The 25,488-nt window shown below is 39.2% G+C and overlaps 1 protein-coding gene across 2 annotated transcripts in view; it reads left to right on the top strand.

Annotated features, from left to right (window-relative positions):
- PLCB1 (phospholipase C beta 1) overlaps positions 1-25,488 on the top strand; it is a 686,080-nt gene that overhangs the window by 608,862 nt on the left and 51,730 nt on the right. Inside the window, exons 28-32 of one of the 2 annotated variants that reach the window (XM_065892598.1) lie at positions 2,831-2,907; positions 3,013-3,102; positions 3,571-3,628; positions 4,225-4,311; positions 13,293-13,388. In XM_065892598.1, coding sequence (XP_065748670.1) covers positions 2,831-2,907; positions 3,013-3,102; positions 3,571-3,628; positions 4,225-4,311; positions 13,293-13,388 — 408 coding nt within the window. Of the gene's footprint in view, positions 1-2,830; positions 2,908-3,012; positions 3,103-3,570; positions 3,629-4,224; positions 4,312-13,292; positions 13,389-25,488 lie in introns of those variants that run through there. The other variant, XM_065892597.1, reaches the window with a different exon arrangement.

Below are 25,488 nucleotides of genomic sequence, written 5' to 3'. Positions count from 1 at the left end.
TGAGGGAACACAAACATTCAGTGCATAACAGAGGGCTTCTTCTAAACTGTCTCCATCTTCCCCAAAAATGTGCACATGAATTTCCTGGGAATTTTGTTATAATGCAGATTTTTGTTTAGTCCATTGTGTTAGGGCCTGAGAATTTGCATTTCTGCTGTGTTCCCTCGTAATGCCAATGCTGCTGGCTCCTGGACTATATTTTGAGTAGCAAGATCTAGAAAGCCAACTCATCAGCTCAGTGTTTCTAGAATAATGCCAGGTCTTTAGTAGGCATTTGATAAATATTTGTTGAATTGTGGCTAACTTGAATAGTTTAGATAAAGGTGTGTGTTCTGGGAGCAAAGGAGGTGGGAATTAGTTCTGAGAAGAATAAAAAACAAGTACAGATGGTGCGAGGGAGGGGCAAAAAGGAAGGCCAGGGGATGCAGCAGACAGGAAACTTTTGCAGAACCTTGAGGGAAGTTGGTGTTGGCAGTTGTGTGGGGGCTGAAAACAAATGGAAATAAAACTCAGAATCAAGTGGGTAGAGGGCTGGGAGATCTCAAGCTCAGTGGCTTCATTGCCTGGATGTTGATGTTGCTGAGGAAGAGGGCAGGAGTTGGGAGGAAAGCTGTAAATGTGAACAGGTGCTGCCATAATCAAGAAACGATTCTGGTCTAGGGTGAATGATGGAGATGAGAACACGGAAACAGAAGCATGAATGTCACTGAATTCAGAAGTGTTGCTGGGAGACTTAGCAGTGGCTATAGAAGGAGGGCGAGCTCACTGAGACTCCCTAAATCTGACAAAGAATCCACATCATCTGAGGAGATTTTGAAAACACTGATTCCCAGGCCCTGCCCCTAGACATGTGGAGTCCATAGGCCTAGGAACAGGTCCTGGAACGTGTATTTTTAAGAAATTGCTCACAAGGGATTCTGATGTTGCCACCAAGGTTGGGGCTCCCCTGATAACCCTCTAACTCCTTAGGCTGAACGGGGGAGGAGAAAGGTCCTCTGAGGAGGCGAAGGCCCTGTGTGTACCCCTCAGCTAGAAAAGACGTGCTGCGGGAATCCTCAAGGAAACGGTCAGAGTCTTTGCACAGCAGGATTTTACATCTAGACGGTTTGATAAATGGCATTACTAAACTGCAGTATTTCATGATTTCTTTAATTGTGACAGTCATGATCAGGCAACCTCTTTTGAATGATTTTCAATGGTTTCAAATAGGCTTTCTGCTGGCCCAAGCTCCAGTTAATATTTGTTCAGATTTAATCCACTTCACAGATGAGTGCATCAAATTTCATGTTCATGTCAAGTTAATGTGGATTCTTTATGGTAATTCTGTGAGAGAATTTCTCCCTCGATTTCTTTTATTCTCTTAGATAAGAAGAGGTTTTTAAAACAATTTCTAAAATCACAACAAAAGGCAGCTTGGGAGAGTGGTGAAGGCCACAAGCTGCAGAGGCTGATTTGTCTGGGTTTGTACCCAGCTCTGCCAAGTACCACCAAGTACAAGAGCCCAGAACTTGAGTCCCCTGCGTCAGTATCTTCATATGTAAAACGAGGACAGTAGCTCTTACCTCACAGGACAATTCTTAGGATTGAATAAGTTAATACATTTAAAACTCTTCAAACTATGCCGGGCATGTGTAAATTACCAATGAAAGTTTGCTAGTGGTATGATTATATTGCCTTGGTATTGTCATAGCTACTATGTATATATATATATAACTGGTTAACTCAGTCTGCTATATGTGAGAATCTCCATCTCTGGGGAACAGAATGGACCTTTCGTCGGAAGCCCACACCACCTATTTGATGCTCCAGTAAGAAGGGTTGAGTCCAGTTGCTATTGCTGCCTGAGCAATGGCAGAAGGTTCCATAAGTTCTTCATGTAGAATAAAGAAAGAGAAGCAACTGGAAGTTACCCACACAGGACACAAACATCAGTTTCTAAGATGGGTAACTCATGTCATTCTTGAAGCAATTAAGCAAGGAATGAAAGCTGGAAACCAAGAATTATAATTGACAGTTGATTACCTCTTACATTTGTATCACACTCAGTTTTATTTTAAGCTTCATAGTACCTCCAAGATATAAAGGCATTGATTATCTCATTTATAACCAAGAAAATATAGGTTCAGAAAATATAGGTTCCGTGACCAAAGTCATAGCTATAGTGAGTCGTAGACTGGGGATTGGTACCTGGGTCCACACTGTTCGTTGTCTTTGCACTTGGCAAAGACAAGCCGCAGTAACTAACCCAATAATTTAAGAAATCCTGTTTAATTAGAAACAGATAAGAAGAAGAATTTCATATTAAAACCTAGATAATGTAATGGTTGAAAATTATGTCCTTATTTCCTATGTAAGATGTCTGATGATTTTAACTATTGTTTTTTGTTAAAATCTATTTATTTATTTTTGGCTCCATTGGGTCTTCATTGCTGCGTGCGGGCTTTCTCTAGTTACAGCTAGTGGGGGCTACTCTTCGTTGTGGTGTGTGGGCTTCTTGTCGCGGTGGCTTCCCTTGTGGAGCATGGGGTCTAGGCGTATGGGCTTCAGTAGTTGTGGCTCATGGGCTCCAGAGTACAGGCTCAGTAGCTGTGGCACACGGGCTTAGTTGCTCCGCGCATGTGGGATCTTCCCGGACTAGGGCTTGAACCCGTGTCCCCTGCACTGGCAGGCGGATTCTTAACTGCTGCGCCACGAGGGGAGTCCCTTAACTATTGTTAAACATCAGATTTTCTAACCTCAGATACTGTTGTTTGATGTGGAGGGGGAGGAAGGGAAAAGGTACTTTGTTTATGATAATGTAAAATAGCCAACTTGCATTTTCTTTCCTCAGCTTATTCAAAAATTGACAGATGTTGCTGAAGAATGTCAGAATAATCAGTTAAAGAAGCTTAAAGAAATTTGTGAGAAGTAAGTCTTCATTCTCATTACAATGGATTTGTGTATGTAAATGTATTAAACACCAATTGCTATTTGCTTGACCATTTTTCCCTTTTACTTCCATTTTGCCTTCAGAGAGAAGAAGGAATTAAAGAAGAAAATGGATAAAAAGAGGCAGGAGAAGATAACAGAAGCTAAATCCAAAGACAAAAGCCAGATGGAAGAGTAAGTAGAAAGAACCCCCTTTCTCCCACCTTTTACCTGGGAATTATTCTACAGCAGAATAACAGCTTCCAACCATACAAAGACCCATCTGTGAAATTTCTCCTCTAACTAACCTTTTTGAAGATCCCTTTTATAAGGTTTTTCATAGTGAACTCAAAGAGCAGTTCAATAAAGGGTTGAGGTGCCCACAGGGCCTGTAGGTAAAGGCTGAGTAAAGACCCACCCTAAGGGAAAGGCTAAATCTTCACTTCTGATATTGTCAGATAACCCTCCTGGCATTTAGTGAAAACAGAGCTTGTGCCTTGGGTGGAACCTGACCTTTGTTCAGAGCTGGCAGATTGGTACCTTCCTTGCAGCAGTAAGAAGGATGTTGAGAGTTCTGTAAACTTTCATCTGGAAGCCTGAGGTTCCCATGTTTGTTGATGATGGATGAGTTCATATAATGATCTTTTTGTCATTTGCTTTCAGGGAAAAGACAGAGATGATCCGGTCATACATCCAGGAGGTGGTGCAGTACATCAAGAGGGTATGTCATGCCGATGAGTATCTCTCTCTTTTGCAAACCATGTATGAATGTTTGATAAATACCATGTGAGCCTATGGAGAGAAAAGCCATGCTTCATTGTAAGTCTTTATCACCAGCACCCAGCAGAGCTACTTCCCAGAGCAGCTAGTCTGTAATCAGTGTTTCTGCAAGTTTAATTGCAAACCTCTATGTAGAAAAGTTCATCTGAAGATAGACATTAAGAATCATTTCTAGAGTCAGGAACCCAGAAACATGATGTCAAGGGGACCTTCCACAAAAGAACCTTTAGTTGTCACCAACAGTGGAGAGGTGGCAACCTCCAAAGGTTTTTCATTAATTTTTAAATTGGTATTATGGACATTTTCAAACATTAACAAAAATATGAGAATGGTATAATCCATCGATCACCTCACTCCCACCCTCTGTGTACCCATCACCCAGCTTCAATACTTGCAGTCTCCTACCCTTATAAGGTCAGTTCTTGACCAGGATATGAAATAAACATATGCTACAGATCTGAAAAGGTTTTAATTTCTTCTGAAAACATTCACTTGAATATTTAGATGAAAATGACTTTATTTGTAACTTTCTTATAGTTAGAAGAGGCACAAAGTAAACGGCAAGAAAAACTCGTAGAGAAACACAAAGAGATACGTCAGCAGATCCTGGACGAAAAGCCCAAGGTAAACTGAACGAAATAATAATACACAGTGATTTCATTTTCTTTCCATTTAATTAGAATAAAACCTCCCTAGTTCAGGTATGTCTCACAGAGTCTCAGACCAGTTCTTGCATGTGAAACTCATGTAACTTTCTCAATGATGGTAAAAATCTTGATAGCAATATTCAGTAAGCACTCATCACCGGTCATCTTTAAAAATTGCAAATGCACGAAACCCAGATCCTGAGATTTGGTTTCAGTTGGTCTGGGATGTAGCTCAGGCACAGATATTTTTAAAGCACACCTCCCCCCCACCACCACTACCACCTCCCCACCAGGAAAGAGAGAAATTAAGCAAGTTTCTTCAGCTCTAAATAGATGATGTAATATTGTAATGGCAGACTCTGTCCAGCAGAGGATGTCTTGTACCAAAGTCTTGGTACCCTAGTTTTTAATTTAACAAAATATTAAAAATATTTTTTAATTTAATTTAATTTTTTAATTTAACAAAATATTTTTTTTATATTTCTAAAACATCTTTTTTATATTTCTAAAACAGTTTTTATATTTCTAAAACATCTCTCTTGGAAAATATTGTTATTCCCACAATTTTTGTTTTGTTTTCATTGTTGTTCAAAAATGTCAGCTACTTTACTCATAAATAAAATGTGATGACAAATGTGTTTAAATTACATAAATCTCAGTATAAATAACCCTACAAAGATTTTATGTTACTGCTCTAGCTTACCATGATTGAAATCAAATTTAGTAGTAAATTTCTTCATTGGATATAACCAAATATTAGAAGAACTAATAACTGTTGGATAATTTATCAGTCAGGCGTATTCAGCAGCAGCTTTACAGAAAACCCAATTAAAACTGGCTTAAGTTTAAGCAATAATATCATTTAATAAGTCACATTACTGGAAGTTCAGAGGTATTGAAACTTGAAGAATAGTTAATTTAGTGGTTCAATAACCTCATCAAGAATCAGGGTATGTTTCAGAATTTCCACAGTGTTATCTCAGTTTATTGCCTTTCATCCCCAGGCTGTAAACCCACAGTCACAAGACGTCTGCCTTAGCTCCATGCATCATAACCTTCGTCTTGTAACTGATTATAGGTTTGAGGAAAACTTTCCTAAATCTCCTCAGTAGACCTCCCCTCATTGGCTAGAATTGTGTCCATGTCCATTCCTAAACCAATTATGAGCATAAGAATGTAATTTTCATGATTGGCTTAGAGTAATTAAGACTTACTCAAAAGGGTAGAGGGATTTCACCTTCTCTTCAATTCCACGATCACCAGGTACCTGAACAAAACTGATGTTTTCTTATCAAAAAAATAGAGGAGAGATAATAGTTGGGTAGGTAATTAACAGTGTGCACCCTACCGTATGTATAGCAATTTTCCATTTCTTTTTTGGCCCCTGAGAAAGAGATCGGAAGTGTTTCTATGAATTTTTAGTCATTCTGTTGCCTTTATTTTTTACTGTAAATAGGTACCACAATGATTTCTCTTTGCTTTTCACCCAAGAGGCTGCTTTTAATGACCATCTTATTGTGTCTGGATTTGAAGGTTGCCCTTGAAGATTGTTGGTTCCACGTCACACTAAAGCATTTATTGAGAGGTTTTCTTCAGGGCTTAAAAATTTTGTGCTTTGGAACCATGACTTTAATAATATAATAAGAAACCATGACTGTTAATATTGTAAGACACAGTGGCTAATAAAGGGAAATGACCGTGACCAGAAAGAGGAATAATAAACAGTGAAATAAAACAATAAGCTCAAGTGTAGGTCATGTGGAGAAAGACCAAAACACGGGATGGCAAAACTGAGCAAATGAAAGGCCAGGCCAGCAGAGCAGTTATCTGTGCTCCTATAATTACTGGATGTGGACCAGAAATAGAACAGCACTGGCTTTGAAATAATCCCTCTTCACATCAGTATTGGAGTAGCCTTTGATACCTGACATAGATATGAGGGAAATTAGCAGAAGTAGAAACAAAATACAAAGAGGAGCAACTCAAGGAAATGAATGACCAGCAGTACCTATAAAAGAGGTTAACTGAGTGAGTTCCATTCAGTCAGAAGGATGAGAAGATGGGGTGATTTTATGACATCTAGAAATTTATGAACTGTTCCATCACTCAATGTTGGACAAGGAAATTGAGTTGACACCGTAGCAGGTAATATTAAAGATAGTTGCAATCTTCTTATGAAGAGGAAAGCATGCCAAACGTTGCCAGAATTTGCCGAGGGGAATAGAGTTCCTCCTTCAAGTGTTTTTTAGGTGGGATAAGCAGTTTTAAACTAGAAACCAAGAAAGGCTAATCTTTCACTTATGGCAAAAACATACACTATATGGCATCATGTCTCTTCCCATTCATCAGTGTCTTTCACCTTACTGTCGATTATATCATTTACTTCCTCTTTATCCACTTATTCTAACTAATGTGATCATGTGTTTTATGTTCCTAACCTCCTTTTAAACAAAAGGGTGCTCTTTTTCCATTCCTATTTTCTCCTAGTGTCACTATTTGCAGTTGTCCTGAACCCCAATCACAATCTGTGTGATTTTCCAAGCATTTGGTAACCAAACAACTTGTTTGTTTAAAAGTGAACAAACAAGTATAAAAAAATTTTTTAACCAAAGAAATTTGAAAATCCAATTGGTGAAACACAATAGTTCTTCAGTGGCAAGGAGTTCTGGCTAGATTTAGAGCAAGTTAACAGATGTAGATTAATTGAAAGGGTAGCTTTTTACTCAACCATACTTATGATCTGGAAGGATTAACTCAAGTTCCAAACATTTTTACCATGATGCTACAGAATAGAACAATGTGCCTCAATCAAAACCAGGTTAAAAGTCCATTTCATTTACACATATGGACGAAGAACTTCCATCCTGCTGGTCTGTATTTGGTAGGGGACCAAATTGGACCAACTCCACAATGTGAAAGTTTATGTGTAGAGTCCATTTTTCCCATTCAAAAAGATATTCAGTGAGTCTTTTCCTTTTGTATGTAATTTTTAAAGGAGTTGAAGAAATTGGATGTAGGTGATCCTTAGAGGCAACTTATACAATAGATAAGCATTTTGGCTCTCAATTTGACATAAAATTATGTCGTGCATTCCTGTACGTAAGTCCCACTGAAATTTATAAAGTCCTTAAAAGGGAATACTCAGCTCCTTTTCAGTAGAGTTCTAAATCCTGGAGAAATGTTCAGCTGCATGTTCCTTAGCAGTGAGATATTTGATTCAGTCCCTGAGTGTATGCTGTTTTCAGCTTTGTTCAAAGCTATGAAATCCATAGCTTCAGAGTTCTTAAGATGAATGCAATAAACTCTAACCAGTCTTTCAACTCAGTGACGTAATTGGTTTCATTGGGATTTCCATATCTGGGTTTGCCAAAGCCAATAGGAAAGGGTTTATGTGTACAAATGGTGTTAGAAAAAACCGCAGGACCCAACTGCCACTGCAAAGGAACACACCTTTTGTGGTTGTGTTCAACTCAGAATTGATTCATTATAAAAAGGACGTTCTGCCTTTTTCCTGAACACTTCAAAGAGATTTATTTTAACATGTTGAAACATCGTTAATCAGGAGTTTCCCTGAATCTGCTGCGAATATTCCAATGTCTATTGATCACTTTGCGGCTACGGGCTCTCATTACAAGAAGAATCATCTTTTGAGGGGACTTTTTAATGAATCGTCTCCATAACCTCATAAAACAGTCGATAAATGTGTAATTTACTTTTTCTCTGACACTTAATTTGTCTTTGATGCTTCTTAGCACACAGGTTTTCTGTTTTTATATAGCTCATCAGCAAGAGAGAATTCCAAGAAGCTTTAGGGCATTTTAATTTCTACCCAAAAAACATTTCATCATGTAGCTACTGGCTTTATTTTTTCCTCCACCAGGGGAATATAGACTGACCTTCCTCCTTTCCCTGCCGACATCTTTGTAACAGGATGAGTGACTCATCCCTCTGCATGAAGTTAGTCTTGTCAGACCCACCGCTGGGTCCTGAGACAGAACCCTAAGTGCAACTATTTCAGTACTGCCTTCCCAGTGCTCAGGGAGAAAGAGACTACCTTGGGGATTTAAAGTAGATGCTTCTCTTTTCCATGATTCATTTGTGCCTCCTCTAATCCTCTGCTGCTTGATGGGGAAACGTGCATTCTCCCTGCCAACAACCACTGGACCCTTTCTTAAAAACCAGACCAAAGAGTGCTAACTGGCTGCTTACCTTTTATGTTTTACTCTTTGTCAAGGCTTGGCTGACCTACTCAGTAGTTTGCTTTTTTGTTTGTGTGTGTGTGTATGTGTGAAAGAAATTTCCTTTTCCTTTGTTTCAGTGTGAAGAATTGCCTTTTAAAAAATATATAGTCATTCACTATTTTCTTGAAAGTAAAACTTACACATGCTTGATTTCCTTCAGGCAATACTCAAATATTAAAACAGTTTTTTAACTCCGTTTTTCTCTTCTTGATTTATTTTTGAAATTTACTTTAATGCTATAGATTTCTAAACCCATAAGACATTATTATTCTATGTTATACAGGCAGTGTTCATTCACAGGCTTCTTAGCTAGATATTCTTTCTTGTGTCTCAGATCATCCATTTGGGATCATTATCTTCTACATCCTTTGGAAGTTCCTTTTATACAGTCTACTGGTGGTAAACTCCTTGGGTTTTTGGGTTTGTTTGTTTTCATTTCTTTCTGAAAATGACTTTATTTTAGCTTTATTCTGGAATGATATTTTCACTGGGTATAAAATTTTAGGTTGGCAGCTATTTTCTTTTAGCACATTGAAGATGAGATTCTACTGTCCTCTGGTCTCTCTTGTTATTGAGAAGTTAATTGTGAGTCTTAGTGTAATTCTTTTGGTGATAACTTGTATTTTTACTCCTTTGCTTGCATTTAGAATTTTTTCTTATGTTTTATGCAAATTTCTATAATGTATCTAAATATGCATTTGAGGTGGCTGGATGGATAGCTTTCATCAGTTCTGTAAAAACTCAGCTATCATGTCAGCAAATTGGCTTCCATCACACTTTCTAAAAATTTCCTTCCATCACATTATTTACATATAAAATAAAATGGACCCTCTTATTCCATCTCCTCTTTTAACTCGTTCTAGTATACTCCATCTTTTTGCCTCTCTATGGTACCCTGTGGACAATTTTCTTTCTGACCTTTATTCTAATTCCCTAATTCTTTGTTTATACTGCTACTTCACTCATCCACTGAGTTAATTATATACAGCTTTTGTATTTTATGTAATTCTAAAAGTTCTATTTGGTTTATTTTCAAATCTACAATTTGTGTGTCTGGCTTATAGTAAGGAAATTTTCCTGTGAGATTCCTCATTCCTGGCCAGCCACAGGCTTTGAATTTTGTCCTCATCCTAGAAGGCTGTCAAAAGATGAATTCAAAATATCCAGCATTAGCAAAAGCCTGTCAGGACAAAAGCAGCTTCTCTGCCTGTTACCTGTCTAGGTGTGATGTTCCTTGGAGTTTGGGCCTGATCATTCTTTAAATTTTTGTGATTCTTAGTTTCTTTAAAGAATATAGTTTTTAATATCAAGTTCATCTTTTCTAGTTGTTTTCAGTGAGTAAGATGGCCCAAATAACCTAACCAGCCATTAAGAGAAATATAAAATTCCCACATAGTGTCAGTTTGGACATCATTTGAACATCTGTATCAGTCAGGGTTCAACTAGAGAAGCAGAGCCAGTAGCAGATTATGTGTGTGTGTTACAGGGAAGTGGCTCATGTAATTGTGGGGACAGGCTATGCAATCTCCACAAGGCCATCTCTCCATCTAATGCTGGACCCTGGCAGGCAGGCAGGCAGGCAGTCTGGAAGAGAAGACCATGTGTGGGCTTGGCAACTAGGATAACCTGCAGAAGCTGAAATTCTGTCACAGAGCTGAATGCACACACACACACACACACACACACACACACATAAACACACCTGACCCAGGAGTCGGAAGAACCAAGGAGAAGGAAAAGTGATTACAGGCCCAGTTGCTGCTTCACCCCAACAAGACAAGTCAACAGATCAGCAACAGTGCATGTGTGTTACAAAGTGGATGCTGCCTCTCTCATCAGCCCTCCAACTCTTGGGAGAGTCTTCCTTGTAACCCACTCTAACTAGGAACATACGTGAAGGAAACCCTGGCATATGTCCAGCCTAGCCAAGTTGGCACATTACAAAATCATCACACTATTATTTTTAAATCAGAAATTTTCTTATTAATTTTTTTTTCCTTTTAAAAATTAGATTATATGATTACAGGGATCCAACATGGAAACAAATCTCTAGAGCGGAGAAGAGGCTGCTCCTTAGGCCTGCAGGGCATTCCCCAGGCTGCTTCATGGATTTCAGTTATCTGTTGGCCCCTGCAAGACAACTGAGTTTGAGATTTAAATAGAATTGGAACTGAGATTCCCATGTATGCCATTGATTCCTCCCCCTTTTCTCCATCCCATTAACTTTCTTTCCCCTTCTTTTGTCTTTATTTTCCTTTCCTAAAGATGAGAAAATATGGGAGTATGGTGATGGGTGTATTGGATGGAGGGGAGGGGATCCAAAGACAATACCCACAACCTACTAGAGTAGCCAGTGTTTGTGTTGATGGGGTTGAGTCTTCCCAACAAGCACTGAGTTTAGCATCAGGGATAGGATGAGATGGATTTCAATCTCACTGACTTTCATCAGCCTTCCTACCATAAACTGGAAGTCCACAACTATGGATAGCCCACAAAACCTTTGGGATTTACTTCTGTTTCTACTCTGTGTGCCTGTCATTGTGCACAATTTATATGAATTTTACCAACAAACGTTAGATGTCTTGTTCCAAATGCATCTCTAGTTTGTTTTTAAACCCCTGCTTTGGTATAACCAGCATAAGAAAAGTAGTCAAACACATTATTAACTGTAAAAATTTAATTGATCTCAGGAAACCACTATCTGATTTTTCTATGACCTTCAACAATTTAAGGGGAGGAATGGCCAAACTCAAACCAAGAGAAATATTTACCTGTAGAATATCCAAAGAGGAAATGTATTAGTGCTTTGAAATATTTGATGAAGCAGTATGTGGAGACTAAAGTCTAATGCAAAAGGGCATATGCTGAAGAAAGTTTCAGTTCAAAATAGGAAAGCAATTTCTCAGAGCAAGAGTCACTTTCTCTATTTTCCATGTATTATGCTTAAAGCCAAATTAATGTAACAAATCTACCACTTAGAGTCCTGATTATACATCTTTTGTCAGCAAAAATCAATTGACACAAGCTTTTGCATTTATCATAATCATTTGCTGAGGATAATCTTTGAATTTGACAAGGAAGTTGAATTTGTAGCTGAAAGTAATACAAATAATATTTTAATATTTCAAAGAGTTTTATCAATAGAGTTGGTTTTATCTTTTGCTAATATTTATGATAGAATAGTAAACACACACACAAACACACAACTTGATACACTTGGGGGGAATCTTAGAGTGTTTAACCATTTGGGCATCAAAACAGATTTTGACCTAGTTAATCATGCTAGTATATGGAAATACATGTCTAAGATAGTAGCCAGCAGAATGTACATGTTTTTTGTGACATACAGAAAACAGGAAATATGTTAACTTCTAGCTTTAGTTGAAAAGGATTTCACTAGGTTTTGGGAAATACAAAATGAGCTGTTTTAATTCTTAAATTTTTTACAGGGGTCTTTGTTTTCAATGGAATCAAAGCAACCCTAGGACTTGCAAAATATTATGAAGCAGTTAGGACATCTTTATAATTGTTAAGCTGCCAACTGCAGGTAAACCATCCTAGCCAAAGCCACCGCCATCTCTCACCTGGATTTCTAAATAGCCTCCTAAGGGGTCTTCCTGCTTCCACGTGTGGACACTCACAATCAATTCTCAACATGGCAGCCAGAGTCATCCTTTGAGAACATAAATCAGACCACTCCTCTCTTCAAGACCCTTCCATGGCTCCCATATTTCTCAGAATAAAAGTCCTCAAGGTCTGACATGATCTGACCCCACTCAGCTGCAGCCCCTCTTTATCTCCTTGTTGACATATTCTCTGCTCAGGCCATCCTGGGCTCCCTGCTGGGCCCCAATAAGCCAGGACAGTGCCACCTTGGGCTATTGCACAGACTCTTTCCTCTGCCCAAAATGTTTATCGCCCAAGTGTACGCTTGGGCAACTCTCTCCTGCCTTTCAAGCCTTTGCTCAAATCTGCCTTCTCAAAAAGGCCTTCCATGACCACTATTAAGTTTACACCACCCTCCACCACTCTCCCATCCCTGGCATCTCCTTTCCCTTTTATTCTGCTCTACTTTCTGGTGTTTATAGCATTTGTCACCTCTCATTAGGTCATTGAATTCTTTCTTAAGTGTGTCACTCAGCATTGGTCCCTTCCCATTAGAATGTAAACTCCATGATAGCAGGGGCTTTGACTGTTTTGTTCACTGGTGCTCTTGAGTTCTAAGCATCCAGGAGCGATTCCTGGTTCGTAGTTGGTGTTCAATACATATTTTTTTAATGAAACGTGTCGAGGGCTAACAAAACTAATTTTGTGTGTTAAAAAATAGTTCTCTTTCTTGGAGAGAGAAAAGTAAAGCCATTAAGCTCAGACTCATTGGGCTGCATTGTTCAACTGCTGTCCATGACTCAGTGCAGTCTTTTCTCAGGTTTCTTGACAGTAGTGGGATTTTGTGGAGAATTTCTCAAAAGTAGTAGTTGTGATCATATTTAACATCTAATTCCTACAAAGGTAGAGAAGAACCAAAGAGAATTCAATTGCCAATTCCATTGCATTTGTGATGGGAAATGTTGGAGTAGATAAAGGAGCTTGAGGTTTTAAATCTCCATACTAAAAGGCACTCCAAGAGAACTCCCAGACAGATAATTTGAAACAGAAGATGACTCAGAAGTCAGTTTCAATGTCACAAAAATGACAGCCTCCCTTTTTTTCCACACAGGGGGACGGTTCCTCCTCATTCTTGTCGGAAACTTGCCATGAGGATCCCTCTGTTTCCCCCAACTTTACTCCCCCCAACCCTCAAGCTCTCAAGTGATGACCAGTGAGACCGGTGTCCTTCCGGCCAGGTAGGACAGGATGGGAGGGGTCGCTTTTGAGAGAAGGGTGGCGTGTAGCCATCCGGTTTACAGGCATCGTGGACTTGCTCCTTTGTTCTTCACCCCCCCTCTCTTTACATTCCCATCTTTTTCCTGCTATAGTTCGGGTGGGTGATGCGTCCCTCATATTTACGTGTCTTCCTCAGGTATTTATTGCTTCATCATTGTTCTCTCTCCTCCTGACATAAATTCCATTCTTCCATATTTTCTTCTTCTTCGTTTGTCTTTTTGTTTCTCTCTTTGCTAAACTGGCTTCCCCTTTGACCTTGATCTTTCTCTCTTACACTATTATTTCCACTTTTGAAACATTTTTAAAATTCCTCCTTCTCACAGTACTGGTTTCCAATCATATTACCTTAAAATCCAGTGGGATTAAATTAACCCTCAGGGAGTCTTCTTGACTCACTCCACTCAATTTACCACACCCCTCCTTTTAAAACTACAGTAAAAGTCATTGTATTCCTAAACGGTATTTTGAGTTAAGGGGATAGCTCAGGAGTTCCTTATTCTCTAGAATCAAGAGCTCTTGAAAATATCTAACCAATAGGGATGCTTGGGCCAGGGGCTGCTGGCTAGAGCAAATTGAAGCTTGAAAATTAAAGAGGACTTTAACTTGCTAGAGGAAATAATACATCATGAAATCTATTGGATTCCTTTGCTAATAAGAAAACTGGACTATGCCATTGCAAGGGGTGTATATTTCAGGGAGAAAAGAGGCTTTATAGTGATTATAAAAAAGAAAACTTCTATTCTGATATATTGAAAACAGGGTTGTAGTGAGGTTTATAATGTTTTTGTCTTCAAGCACTTGTTGACTTGTGAAGCAGTGCAGTTCAGAAACATGTTGAAGAATTAGTGAAAACAACAATTTTACTGAGAAAGAGGTGTAAGTTCTTTCTCAAATACAGATTCTGCTTCAGGAGGTCTGGATGGCACCTGAGATTTGTATTTCTGACTCGCTCCCAGAGAATGTCCTGGATGCCACATCTCCAGGGACCACATTTGACTAGCAGGGATCTAGTATATTCCTTCCTCCTGGCTGGAGCACCTGGAAGGAAAAGCTTTAAGCTGCCTTCATGGTGTTTTATTGTATTTTAATTTTTTTGCCTAATCAAGAGCCTGACCCTTTGATATCTTTTTATTTTGTACTATTGATTGTTATACTAGAAAGAGAAGCAGAGAATGTCATTTGAGAGCTAAGCCACGCCCTTAGCTTTTAGCTATGAATTCTGTCCATGTCCTCCCAGCAGTGATGATCTCGTCCCTGTGGTGACCTTGTGATAAAACTCACATTGGAAGGTGGGGTGGAGGAGGGGTGAGTACTATCAGTTTCCCCAGGAAGATGTCAGGGGGACCTTGAAGCTGTCTTCCTCATTGGTCTATCAATGTTTAGGCTACCTTTTAAGTCATCCATTATAAGCATCATCGGATTGTGTTTTGCTGCACTTGCTGTTTCTGTCCTGGTATTTTTGAGAGTTATTGTGAAACATTTAACAACCCAGGTAGAGTACTGAATTCTCTCAGAAGAGGTAAATGACAGTGGAGCTCAGACACATGACTTGGGTTTTGTCTTTCAAAAAAAATGCAATAGAGACGTAAAGGTTACATTTGTGTCACTGTACTCCATAACGCTTGTGATGGCTGGTTCACAACTTGTTTTCCGTTCAGAATGTCAACTGACCTTCCTACTTAGCAAAAAATTATTTTCAAAAGAGATAGATATTCCCACAATACCTGGACATTATAAAAAATTCTTTAGTCACATAGTTAGTTTGACCCCTTTAGCTTCCCACATATAAAAAGACAACATAAAAATAAACCAATTTCACATTTTCCATGGAAAAATAGGTCTCATTGCTAAAATAGAAAAAAAATAATTACACTATTTTGTATTTGAAAAAGAACAAAATATTCTTCTTTTATAGCAGTGTACAGAAAGTATATTTCATACCATATTTAGTATTTCCCCAAATGTTCATTCCACACCTTAAACATCTCCTTTGATAGACTAAACCTGAAAACAAAATGAATGAATAAAAAGTAATTGTACATAAAGCCATCGCACATTTGCCAGAAAAGAATGGGTTTTTACTATAAAATTGATCCCAAGAATACTCATCATATAAATACTTGAAATTTCACATTTTTAAATTTGTGAATGCAAACCTTCAGGTATAAAAATATATTCCTTGTTATCAACTAAAGATTAATAGGTGAAGCTGAACAGCTTAGTCATACTTTTAACCCTGGTAACTTCTATTTTTTAATAAATACAAATTACTGTAGAGCAAGATTAAAAAAAATATACAGGGATGTTTGCTCGTTGTGCATACGTATTAACCTTTAGGTAAAGAGCTATAAAATGACCAATTAAAAAAATAATGGTGGGCTTCCATGGTGGTGCAGTGGTTGAGAGGCTGCCTGCCGATGCAGGGGACACGGGTTCGTGCCCCGGTCTGGGAGGATCCCACATGCCGTGGAGCGGCTAGGCCCGTGAGCCATGGCCGCTGAGCCTGCATGTCCAGAGCCTGTGCTCTGCAGCGGGAGAGGCCATGACAGTGAGAGGCCTGCGTACCGAAAAAAAAAAAAAAAAAAGTAATAAAAAAAATAAATAAATAAAATGACCAATTTCTAAAAATGCTAATGGTATAGCTTTGGAAAATCATAAATTTATGTCAAGTACTGTTTGCTTTATTCTAAGCTATACCTATTTCAATAGGGAGTACAAATGCATGAAAACCACAGTTCCTACAATCAGTAAAACAAATAAAGAGCAATTCAAGGCCATAGAAGGACATTAACATTTTTTTCCTGACACTTAAATAATAAGAACAAGAAGAACTAACATTTACTGAGCACGTACTATGTTAACGAGCACCTTCTAAGCACATTACGTGTGTCATCTTATTCTTGCCATTGTGCAATTGAGGGAACTAAAGTTTTTAAAGGTTAATTAGTTTACTAAAGTCATACAAGAAGTGCCAAACCTTGGAGACCCCATGTTTTGTATCCTTCAGTTTTCTCAGTAAATATCAGAAGCTATGATTCTGTGATCTAGTTGTCAGGGGTGTGAGATCACTTTCTCACATTTCGTGGGCAGGCAAGCAATAAGGGTCCACCGTCTGTGCCTCAGTACATTCATATGTAGAATGGAGAGACTCCCAGCCTCTCTGTTGAAGGAGGCAGGTCTCTGAGTGGTGAGAAGGGGTAGACACCTGTCACATATAACAAAGCCTGTTTTGTTTGCTGGTGGCACACCCCGGCCTCCACAAGATCATGACCAAATCTTGCCAGGGATTTAGCCCCCAAACTGGTCACAGGTGCAAAGGAATTAACCATCATGGGCAGGATGTTCAAGTTTCTCAATATCACTTGTTTTTAACAAACATCTGGGAGAAGAACATCTCTCAGGACTAGATGTTAGAAAACTTCCAGCCCAGTGAAAACAGACCTTACCTCCAGGAAGCCTGTACTTGAGAGGTGGGCAGCTGTTTTCTGTGTTCACCGCATCCAGCGGGAAAGCACTGCCAAGCAGAGGGGGGACTCTGAGGCATGGTGGTGCCTGCATGGGTGGGTTCAAAGGATTTGACACAACCTTCTTCCCTACCTGCTGAACATGCACTGCTCCCCTGTGTGAAGCATCGGGATTGAGGTCAGACACCCTCACCTCCTCCCAACCTTGACTTGCCTTCTCCCCTCACATCTCCACTCACAGGCACCCAGCTTACGTGTACTGATGCTGAGCTCAACCAGAGACCCAGTGGGCTTGCTTCTCTTGAGATCCCCTTCCCTCCACATTTTCTCTCCACATTCTCCCCTCTTAAATCCTTCTCTTCCCCCAGCTCTAGAACAGCATCCTTGTTAACTAACACCTACTTCTCCCACTTGAAAAGTCCTGTCCTGGATTATGAGAAAGAAGTTTGGGTCCACACTAGTCTCTGTGCCATGGTCTATTTGTATTTGTTAAGGGATTATTTTTATGGCTTTTGTTCTTTTCATTCAAAGAATATTTACTCAGCCCTACTATTTACCCTGAGGTTACTAGGAAATCCAAAGGAACGTTAGGAAAAGCAATATCTCCTTTTGGATTGTATCTATGTCTCAGTTAAAGCACAGAAAGGGGCTTCTCCGGAGCATGTGACAGATGACCCTGTTCTCCTTTTGCTCTGGAGTTAGAGTGAGGAGAACTGCTTTGGACTAAATCGTGAAAGATTTAAGCAAGAAACAAAAGTTTCCGAGAGAGGTAGAATATCTAAATACCTAAAGGGATTCCCAAGGGTTATTCTATGTCTCTTTGAAGATCTTTAAATGTGGCAACAAAGAGGCTGTCTGCAAGCAGGGAGTTGTGTACCAACTGGGTGACCTTTTTATGATCTCCTTTAGTCCATGAAGAATACGGTTAATTAAACTCAGAAGTTTGCCACTAAAATAATAGGTATGAGATCCAGAGAATTCAAGGTGTTGGAGGACTCATTAAATAAGGTTGCATAAATATCATGCTGAAAGATTTAATGAGTCCATAGGGTCAGTTATAGAACAATGGAGCATAGATGACCTAGAAAAAATAAATTAGAATCGATATTGTGCTTCTGAGTTAACAACTATAGATTGCTATATGAACACCTGAGAGAGAAATTCTATAATTATATCTTAATTCTGCATGTTGGTTTTCTCATCCCAGGGAAAATGAAAATTGCTTAGTTTTCTTTTACTTGTCAGTAATAAAAATAAATTTTTATATATGTGTTCATTCCTGTGGTCTCTAGGAACCATGAATGCTTAAGTAGCTACAACTAGATAAATAGTGACAATTTTTTCCTTTAAATCAACTAATATTTATTGAATGCTACTGCATAGCAGGCACTAGGCTGCATGCTGGGAAAATAAAAGGATGTAAAAAGATGTAACCTTACCAACCCCCCACCTCAAATTACAGTCTAGGGCAACACTGTCAATAGAACTTTCTGCATTAAGGGAATGTTCCTTGTCTGAGAGTCCAATGCAGTAGCCACAGGTAGTTATTTAGTATTTGAAATGTGATTAGTGCAACTGAGGAATTGAATATTTAATTTCATTTAAATTTAAGTATAACAGCGGTATGGCTAACATATGGGCGGCCCAGGAAGATAAGATGCTGAATCTAAATTTCTAATGTAATGTACCTTTCTACAAAGGATTTGTGTTGGGACCAGACACTATGATCATTATTATAATAGAGCTCTTTACAGGGGAGGAAGGGCTGACTCTTCTTGGGGAAACCAAGGAAAGCTTCCCAGAGCTGGTAGCCTTTGACCTACAGGAGGAAGTGGAAGTTTATCTAGCAGAGGAGCAGGTAGGAAGGAATTCCTCATGACATTGTGACAAAGCCTGAGGTGCAAGGATCACATTACTGCTGTGGAATTACATGTAATTTCATAATTCACATGTTGTATTAGTTAGTCTGTGCTGCCATCACAAAACATCTCCAACTGGGTGGCCTAAACAAGAGAAATTATTTTCTCACAGTTGTGCAGTCTGAAGTCCAATATCAAGGGGCCAGCAGGGTGGTTTCTGTGAGGCTTCTTGCTTCCTGGTAGGTGGTGCCTTCTTGCTGTGTCCTTACATGGCCTTTGACCTGCAGTCATGCACAGAGAGGGAGAGAGAGAGACAGAAACTCTGGTGTATCTTCCTCTTCCTATAAGGACACCAGTTCTATCAGATTAGGGCCCTACCCTTATGACCTCATTTAACCTCCTTAAAGGTTCCATCTCCCAAAACAGTCACATACAATGAGGCTTCAACATATGAATTTTGAGGGGACACAATTCAGTTCATAAAACATGTTTCAATAAGCAAATATCTTCTTTTCTGTTTTTCTTTTTTTACCCCGAGAAAAGGAGATATATACCTCACACTCAGCTCACACACATATATAGAAAACTATCACCTACTGATCTAGCATCCAATGATTTTAATCCTTGTTTTTTATTTGTCTATTAATAGATAACATAGAGTTCTGGAAAATTAACAAGCAAACAAACCTCTAAAGCAAAGTGTCCACCTCTCAGAACTCGAATGTAATTAAATATTGCTTAAGCAAACAGTAATAATTTTCCTTTCTTCTCTGAGGACAAACCATTGATGAGCTGGAGCTGGTCATACTAGCTCAGAGGAACTCATTTTTAAATTTTCCAGGAATTCTGTGAGCCAGTTGTTAAACACAGACACTATTGAAAAGTAAATTATATAGATTTACAATTAAACATATCATACTAAAAACAAAGGGATCTATAAGGGAAAAGAATCCATATAAAATGGAATCACTTTGCTGTACACTTGAAACTAACACAACATTGTAAATCAACTATACTTCAATTTAAAAAAAAGAAAAAGAAAATAAAACAAAAAATAAAAACAAAGGTAACAAATATCCCAAACTCACCACTGCTAATTAATTAAGACATTTCACTATTGCCTGTGCCCTGGAGGTAAGTTACATCTGTGGTGCCTGTAGGGTCACTGCAATGGATTCCTACCACACACCTCTTCCTAACTCTTTGTTCAGGGTCCTCACATTGGTATCTTGAAATTGGCTACAGTGAGTATATTTACACCATGGAAATCAACAAATGCCACAAACCAGGCTCTTTTTTTTCCCTAGGAGAACAGCCTATTCAACAGTCACCAGTACACCACTGGCACAAACCTTACTGTTTTATGGCATAGGTTTTTCCCAGAATTGTGCAGAGTTCCTTTTGCAAACATTATTACCCGTCCTTTGTATACAAAACCTTCTACTGAAACATAATTTATTACCTTTTTTAAACCTTTTTTTTTTTTTTTTTTTTTGCTGTACGCGGGCCTCTCCCTGTTGCGGCCTCTCCCGTTGCAGAGCACAGGCTCCGGATGCGCAGGCTCAACGGCCATGGCTCACGGGCCCAGCCGCTCTGCAGCATGTGGGATCTTCCCGGACCGGGGCACGAACCCATGTTCCCGGCATCGGCAGGCAGACTCTCAACCACTGCGCCACCAGGGAAGCCCATAAAGAGGCAATTTTTTTTCTCTGCTAAGTTTTAAGTAACAATAAATGAAATAGAATAGAAAATTGCTGGGGTAAATAACAGTTTTCAGATGAAATTTTATTTTCTGTAGGAAACATTTCTCTCCAAGGTTGCTTTTATTCCAAGTAAAAAGTGGCACAGCCTTTGAAAATGAAATGCCAATTCTCATTCAATCTTTTATTAAAACTACAATTAAGCCACACCTGTGTTCTCTAAACTCTGCAGCCCAGGAAGTCAAAGTGACTTGTCTGAGGTCACAGAGGGACAGCACTCAGCGCCTGCCCACATCTTTCACTCCAAACTGACACCCGGTACCTCTTGCTTTCTGACTACAACCATGTTCATTTATGATTTCTTTTATCATCATCATATTGTATGAGGCTGTTATGAGGGTGATGAGAGAAGAAGATGTTCAAGCAGAAAAGATTAAGTGACTTGAAGTTTTCACCCATTCTCCAGGTGTAACTTACATGCACAAAAACTTGAGAATCATGAATCTAGGTTGAATTGAAGCATAGGGTGGATAAAATCCTTGGCATGGAGAAGGAAAAAAGAAAGGATCCCAGGACTTAGTTCCCGATAATTCTTCCTTTTAAGAAGTCTGGTAGAGGAAAAAAAAGCCTGAAAGGGACAGAAAAGGTACAACCTGTGAGTTGGGAGGGAAACCAAGAAGAACAAAAGGCATTCCTATGAGGGCAATGATACATAGTGCCTACACGACTCAGTAGACGCTACTTTAGTGACCACGTGTCCTTTGACTTTAGTGACCAGGACGTTATTGGTGCCCTGGGTGTGAGTGAGGGGTCACAGGAAACGTGGGAGTGGAGCAAAACAAGAGTGGAATGAACAGGAGGCAAGGAATAGGAGATAGCTTACCTACCACTCTTCTCGAAGCCTAGACTTGAAGAGAAGCAGAAATCTGAAATAGTAATGAGGGATGTCAGGAATTGGGGGAAAACCCATTTGAAGAGAGGTGAATGAGTACTTCTAACCTATGGTCCAGTCTAGTTTATCATGAGATTACTAAATAACATGATTGCCAGGGAAGAATGGGGAAAAAGAGATTTCACCCATTTATTGGTTGGCGGGGTTGTGTTTTCCTCTGGTGAATCAGTATTCAGCAGAAGGACAATATCTTGATGAGTGTGCAACATCAATTATCCAGAACTATCAAGAACAATAAAGAGCTTCCCTACACACTGTTTAAATGTTAGGTTGTTTTCTCTTGCTATTTAGTACATTGATTGTGATCTTCAGAGCTGGTGCAGAAGGGCACAGAGCCTGCATGGCTGCCACACGAAAGCATCAATAGATCAAGAGACTTTCACATTTACCATCCTGTAATTAGAATTCACTCCGCCTTGTCTAGCGGTGAAATTATTTTGCACATGATAAGCTGATATATTTTCTTTTCCTTTTAAGCTTCCTCCTTCCCTCTCTGCCATCCACCCCACCCCACCCCGCCCTGGTGGAGTCATGGCTCCAGGAGAGGCAAGGCTGAGACTCCCTTAAGGAGAAGACCCTCGTTAGCAGGGCAGAAATCTTGCAAAAGTGAGATTTCAGGAGAGGAAAGGATTTCTCCAAATTTCTTTAGTTTCTTTTAACTCCAGGCCTGAAGCGCTAAGCCTTACTAAACACCCACCCTAGCACTCAGGATGTGACAAGAGGAAGAGGAGAGCCTGTCTTTTCCAACCCTAGGAATTGTGGGGAAAAGAAGGGAGAGAGGATAGAGCAGGAGGTAAGATTTGTATGTTACCTCTCTGACTTCTACTTTCTGGGCTAAAATCTGGAAGATTCTGGACAGGGCTCTTGGCTCCCATATCATGTGTGCCTTAGAAGGGACAGGAGCATTCCTGAGTGCCCCAGTGATGGGAAACAGTGGTGGTGAGGGGGCCGGTGGAAGCCTAAGAACAAGACAGAGGTCCCACCAGGTCCATTGGCCCAGACCATGGACTCAAGCAGTGGCTAGCAATCAATCACCCCAAATAGCCAGTAGGCATTTGTCCATGGAGAATTTTAGAACAGCCCCTTCACAGCAGAGACCTGTGAGGATGTAAGGGAAGCCTGCCACCCTCTCTTCTCCCACTTTGAAGACACAGAGTTCTATAGAGACTTAGCCACCATCTTGGAAAGCTAAAAATGGGAAGGACATCTTTGAAAGATTGCACTTTACCCAAAGAGACTGATTTATGCAAGAAACTTTTAAGACCAACCCTATAGGGAGCTGGAATTTTTAAGCAACTCTAAGGAAATTGTCTATTTCCTTTAATAGTTAGAAAGGCTAGGACAGCTCTCCTCGCTGTCATTGGAAAAGCAGCTCCTACACCTCCAGGGAGAGTGGTTTGGGGAAGTGTTTCCACTGTGACTTAAATGACAACCATTTCACGGGCAGGCAGCTCAGGGACTGCGGTGGGCAGTGCCAGCCACTCAGAGTCAATTGAAAGGGAATAGGTCATCTGGGAGTTTTCTAACCTGATTGCAGGTTTCCTGGACACCGTGTCCTCTCCTGACCCAACATCTGCTGTGACACAGATGTTTGTAATGAGGTGAATAACAAACAGTTTTGTGGAGATTGGGTCACACGGGAAGAAAAGGCACCCTTGCCCTGGTGGCGCCCACCTTTTCCTGTTCTCTCCTATCATTTTCTCTACCAAATTGGACTTTGATCAAATACTTCAGCAAGATTTTTAGTCAAAACCTTTAAATACACATTTTTCGAAGAAGATTTTTTTGCTGTTTCAGGGCTGAAAATTATGCTTAGTTCTGCTGAGCTATAACCAGAAATTTGTTTTTTAATGTCCATTTCACATGTAAGAGCTCAGAATATCTTTCTGTTAAGAGCAGCTCTAAAATAAAATATTCCTAATAGACAGATTAATTAGACTGGCTCTTGACAGCCACTGCTCTGGTGTTATTTCAATGGATTTATCCCACAGGTGTATCCATAGGTGAATGTGTGTCCCTGTGAGAGCACAGAGCCAGCAAAGCTTTCCGTGTGACCTGCCAGTCTCCTCTCCATGCTGACATGACCCCTAGAACTGAGGCTCAGCTGGGGCTTTCAGAAATAATCACTTCCTTTTCTTTAAACCTTGTGCCTAAATATATTGTTCAGTGTGTTGGCAGAGTTCATCATGATCATTTACATAACTACAATTCCTGCATATTTAAATCCTATTGGCAAACTAAAATGTGAAAACGCTATTATGTGAGATTTTACAAGAGCCCAAGATGAAAAATAAAGACACCTAGGATGGTCCTCAACTGCACTGCCCTGCTGTCATTGTGTTACCAGGATTCTGGCCTTCAGGAACATTCTATCTAAGGATTAAAGCTAATTTAGTTGGAAAACCTAGAGATTGTATATTGAGAACTGTTTTATCACGTAGATTTCTAATCTTGAAATTATAGTACTCGCTTATCAAGGAGTAAAATAGAAAATAGGTTTTGTTTTTAATTTTTTTTATCTCTTGAAACTGGAGGCAGTGAGCTTGAAAGTAGCTCTCCAATCCTTCATCTGTCCATTTATCCATCCATCTATGATACATACTTGCATATATATATGTAAACATATTTTATATATATTTTAAAATATATATTTTATCTATATTGCACGTATTGATATATATGTAAACATATTTAAAAGGCAGACTTACTCATTGTTTTGGTACATATCTCTAACCTAAACAAGCCTGTGTTGGTACTTAACAGTTTATTGTCAGTGAAACTGTATTACAATGCAATACAATAAGGGTGTGAATGCCCCTAAATAGCCTCTTGCCCACTTTGAGCTTTGCACCATGTGTATTAGCTATCTCTTAAATTTGTTAATCCATTGACTGTTTTTTTTCAAAACACATGTAAATGTTATTACACACATCCTCTACTATGACACCAACAAACAGATCCTCAAATGAGCACGCCTCTCTGTGGCTTGCTTCACAGCTATCCACACTGGCTATCCAGGTATAATGTCCATTATTTTAAAAATCCAGTCCCCTTTAATTTCAGATCACGTGCTTCCCTTCTCTGTTGTGCAGATGTCAGATAAATGTGATTTCTGCTGTATTGCATTGTTTGTTCCAGTCTTCTTTCCTCTGTGTTCCTTTCTTTATTCGTTTTCAGCTGCTATTAATTTATACACAGTTAAAGGGGGAGGGAAGCATATTAATTGAAAACTTGATTACATAACCTTGAGGGTTTGCTTGCATGTCCAGGAATGGCATTTCCCCTGATTGATTTATCTGCCCTGACTTAATAGAGGATTTTTCCACTGGTCTGACAACATCATGTGTTCAGACTCTGATGTCATGCTTTGTTATTCTCATTATTCACACAAAAATGTGTTGATGGGCTGTGAACAAATTAAATTTATAATCATCCAAAGGTGGGATAACAGAGCCATTGCTAACTCTGGTGATCCTAAGGTACAAAATTTTAGAAAATTACATAAACAATAAGAATTGCAAGGGGTTTTGAAAGAAACTGACCTACACCTTCACTTAGCAGATGTGAAAAGAGGCCCAGAGAGGTCCACTTGCAGGTGGACAACTGAAAACTTATGTAAGAAAAAAGAATTTTATTAGACACTGGATGAAATTTGAATATTAAAAGTCAAAAGTTTTCTTCTATAGCAGCAGTAATCTCTCCTATATATATAATATATATACATATAATAATTATGTAAAAAATAAAACCACAGAAACCATAAAATATAGAACATATATTTAAAAACAAATTTATGTAAACTATGTATAGATATTCTTAAGGAGTCTTGTGGATTTCTGTGGGACAGATTCCTAGAAGTGATATTTAAGTGATTTCTCATAAAATGATAGTTAAAAAAAAAAAAAAAGAGTCCAAGAATACAAAAGAGGAGATAACGGTGTTTAGAAGATCAATATAAAATTGGAAGATAGAAGGCAAATGGAAGGGAGGTAACTGATTTTGCAGAAGAAGGAAGGAGAAAGCTAAGTGCCCGGAGCATAGGATCCCAATAGAG

The sequence above is a fragment of the Phocoena phocoena genome, chromosome 15, assembly GCF_963924675.1.
Source record: "Phocoena phocoena chromosome 15, mPhoPho1.1, whole genome shotgun sequence".
NCBI lineage: Eukaryota > Metazoa > Chordata > Mammalia > Artiodactyla > Phocoenidae > Phocoena > Phocoena phocoena.
Note: the sequence above shows the minus strand (reverse complement) of the source record. Positions and strands in the feature narration are given on the sequence as shown.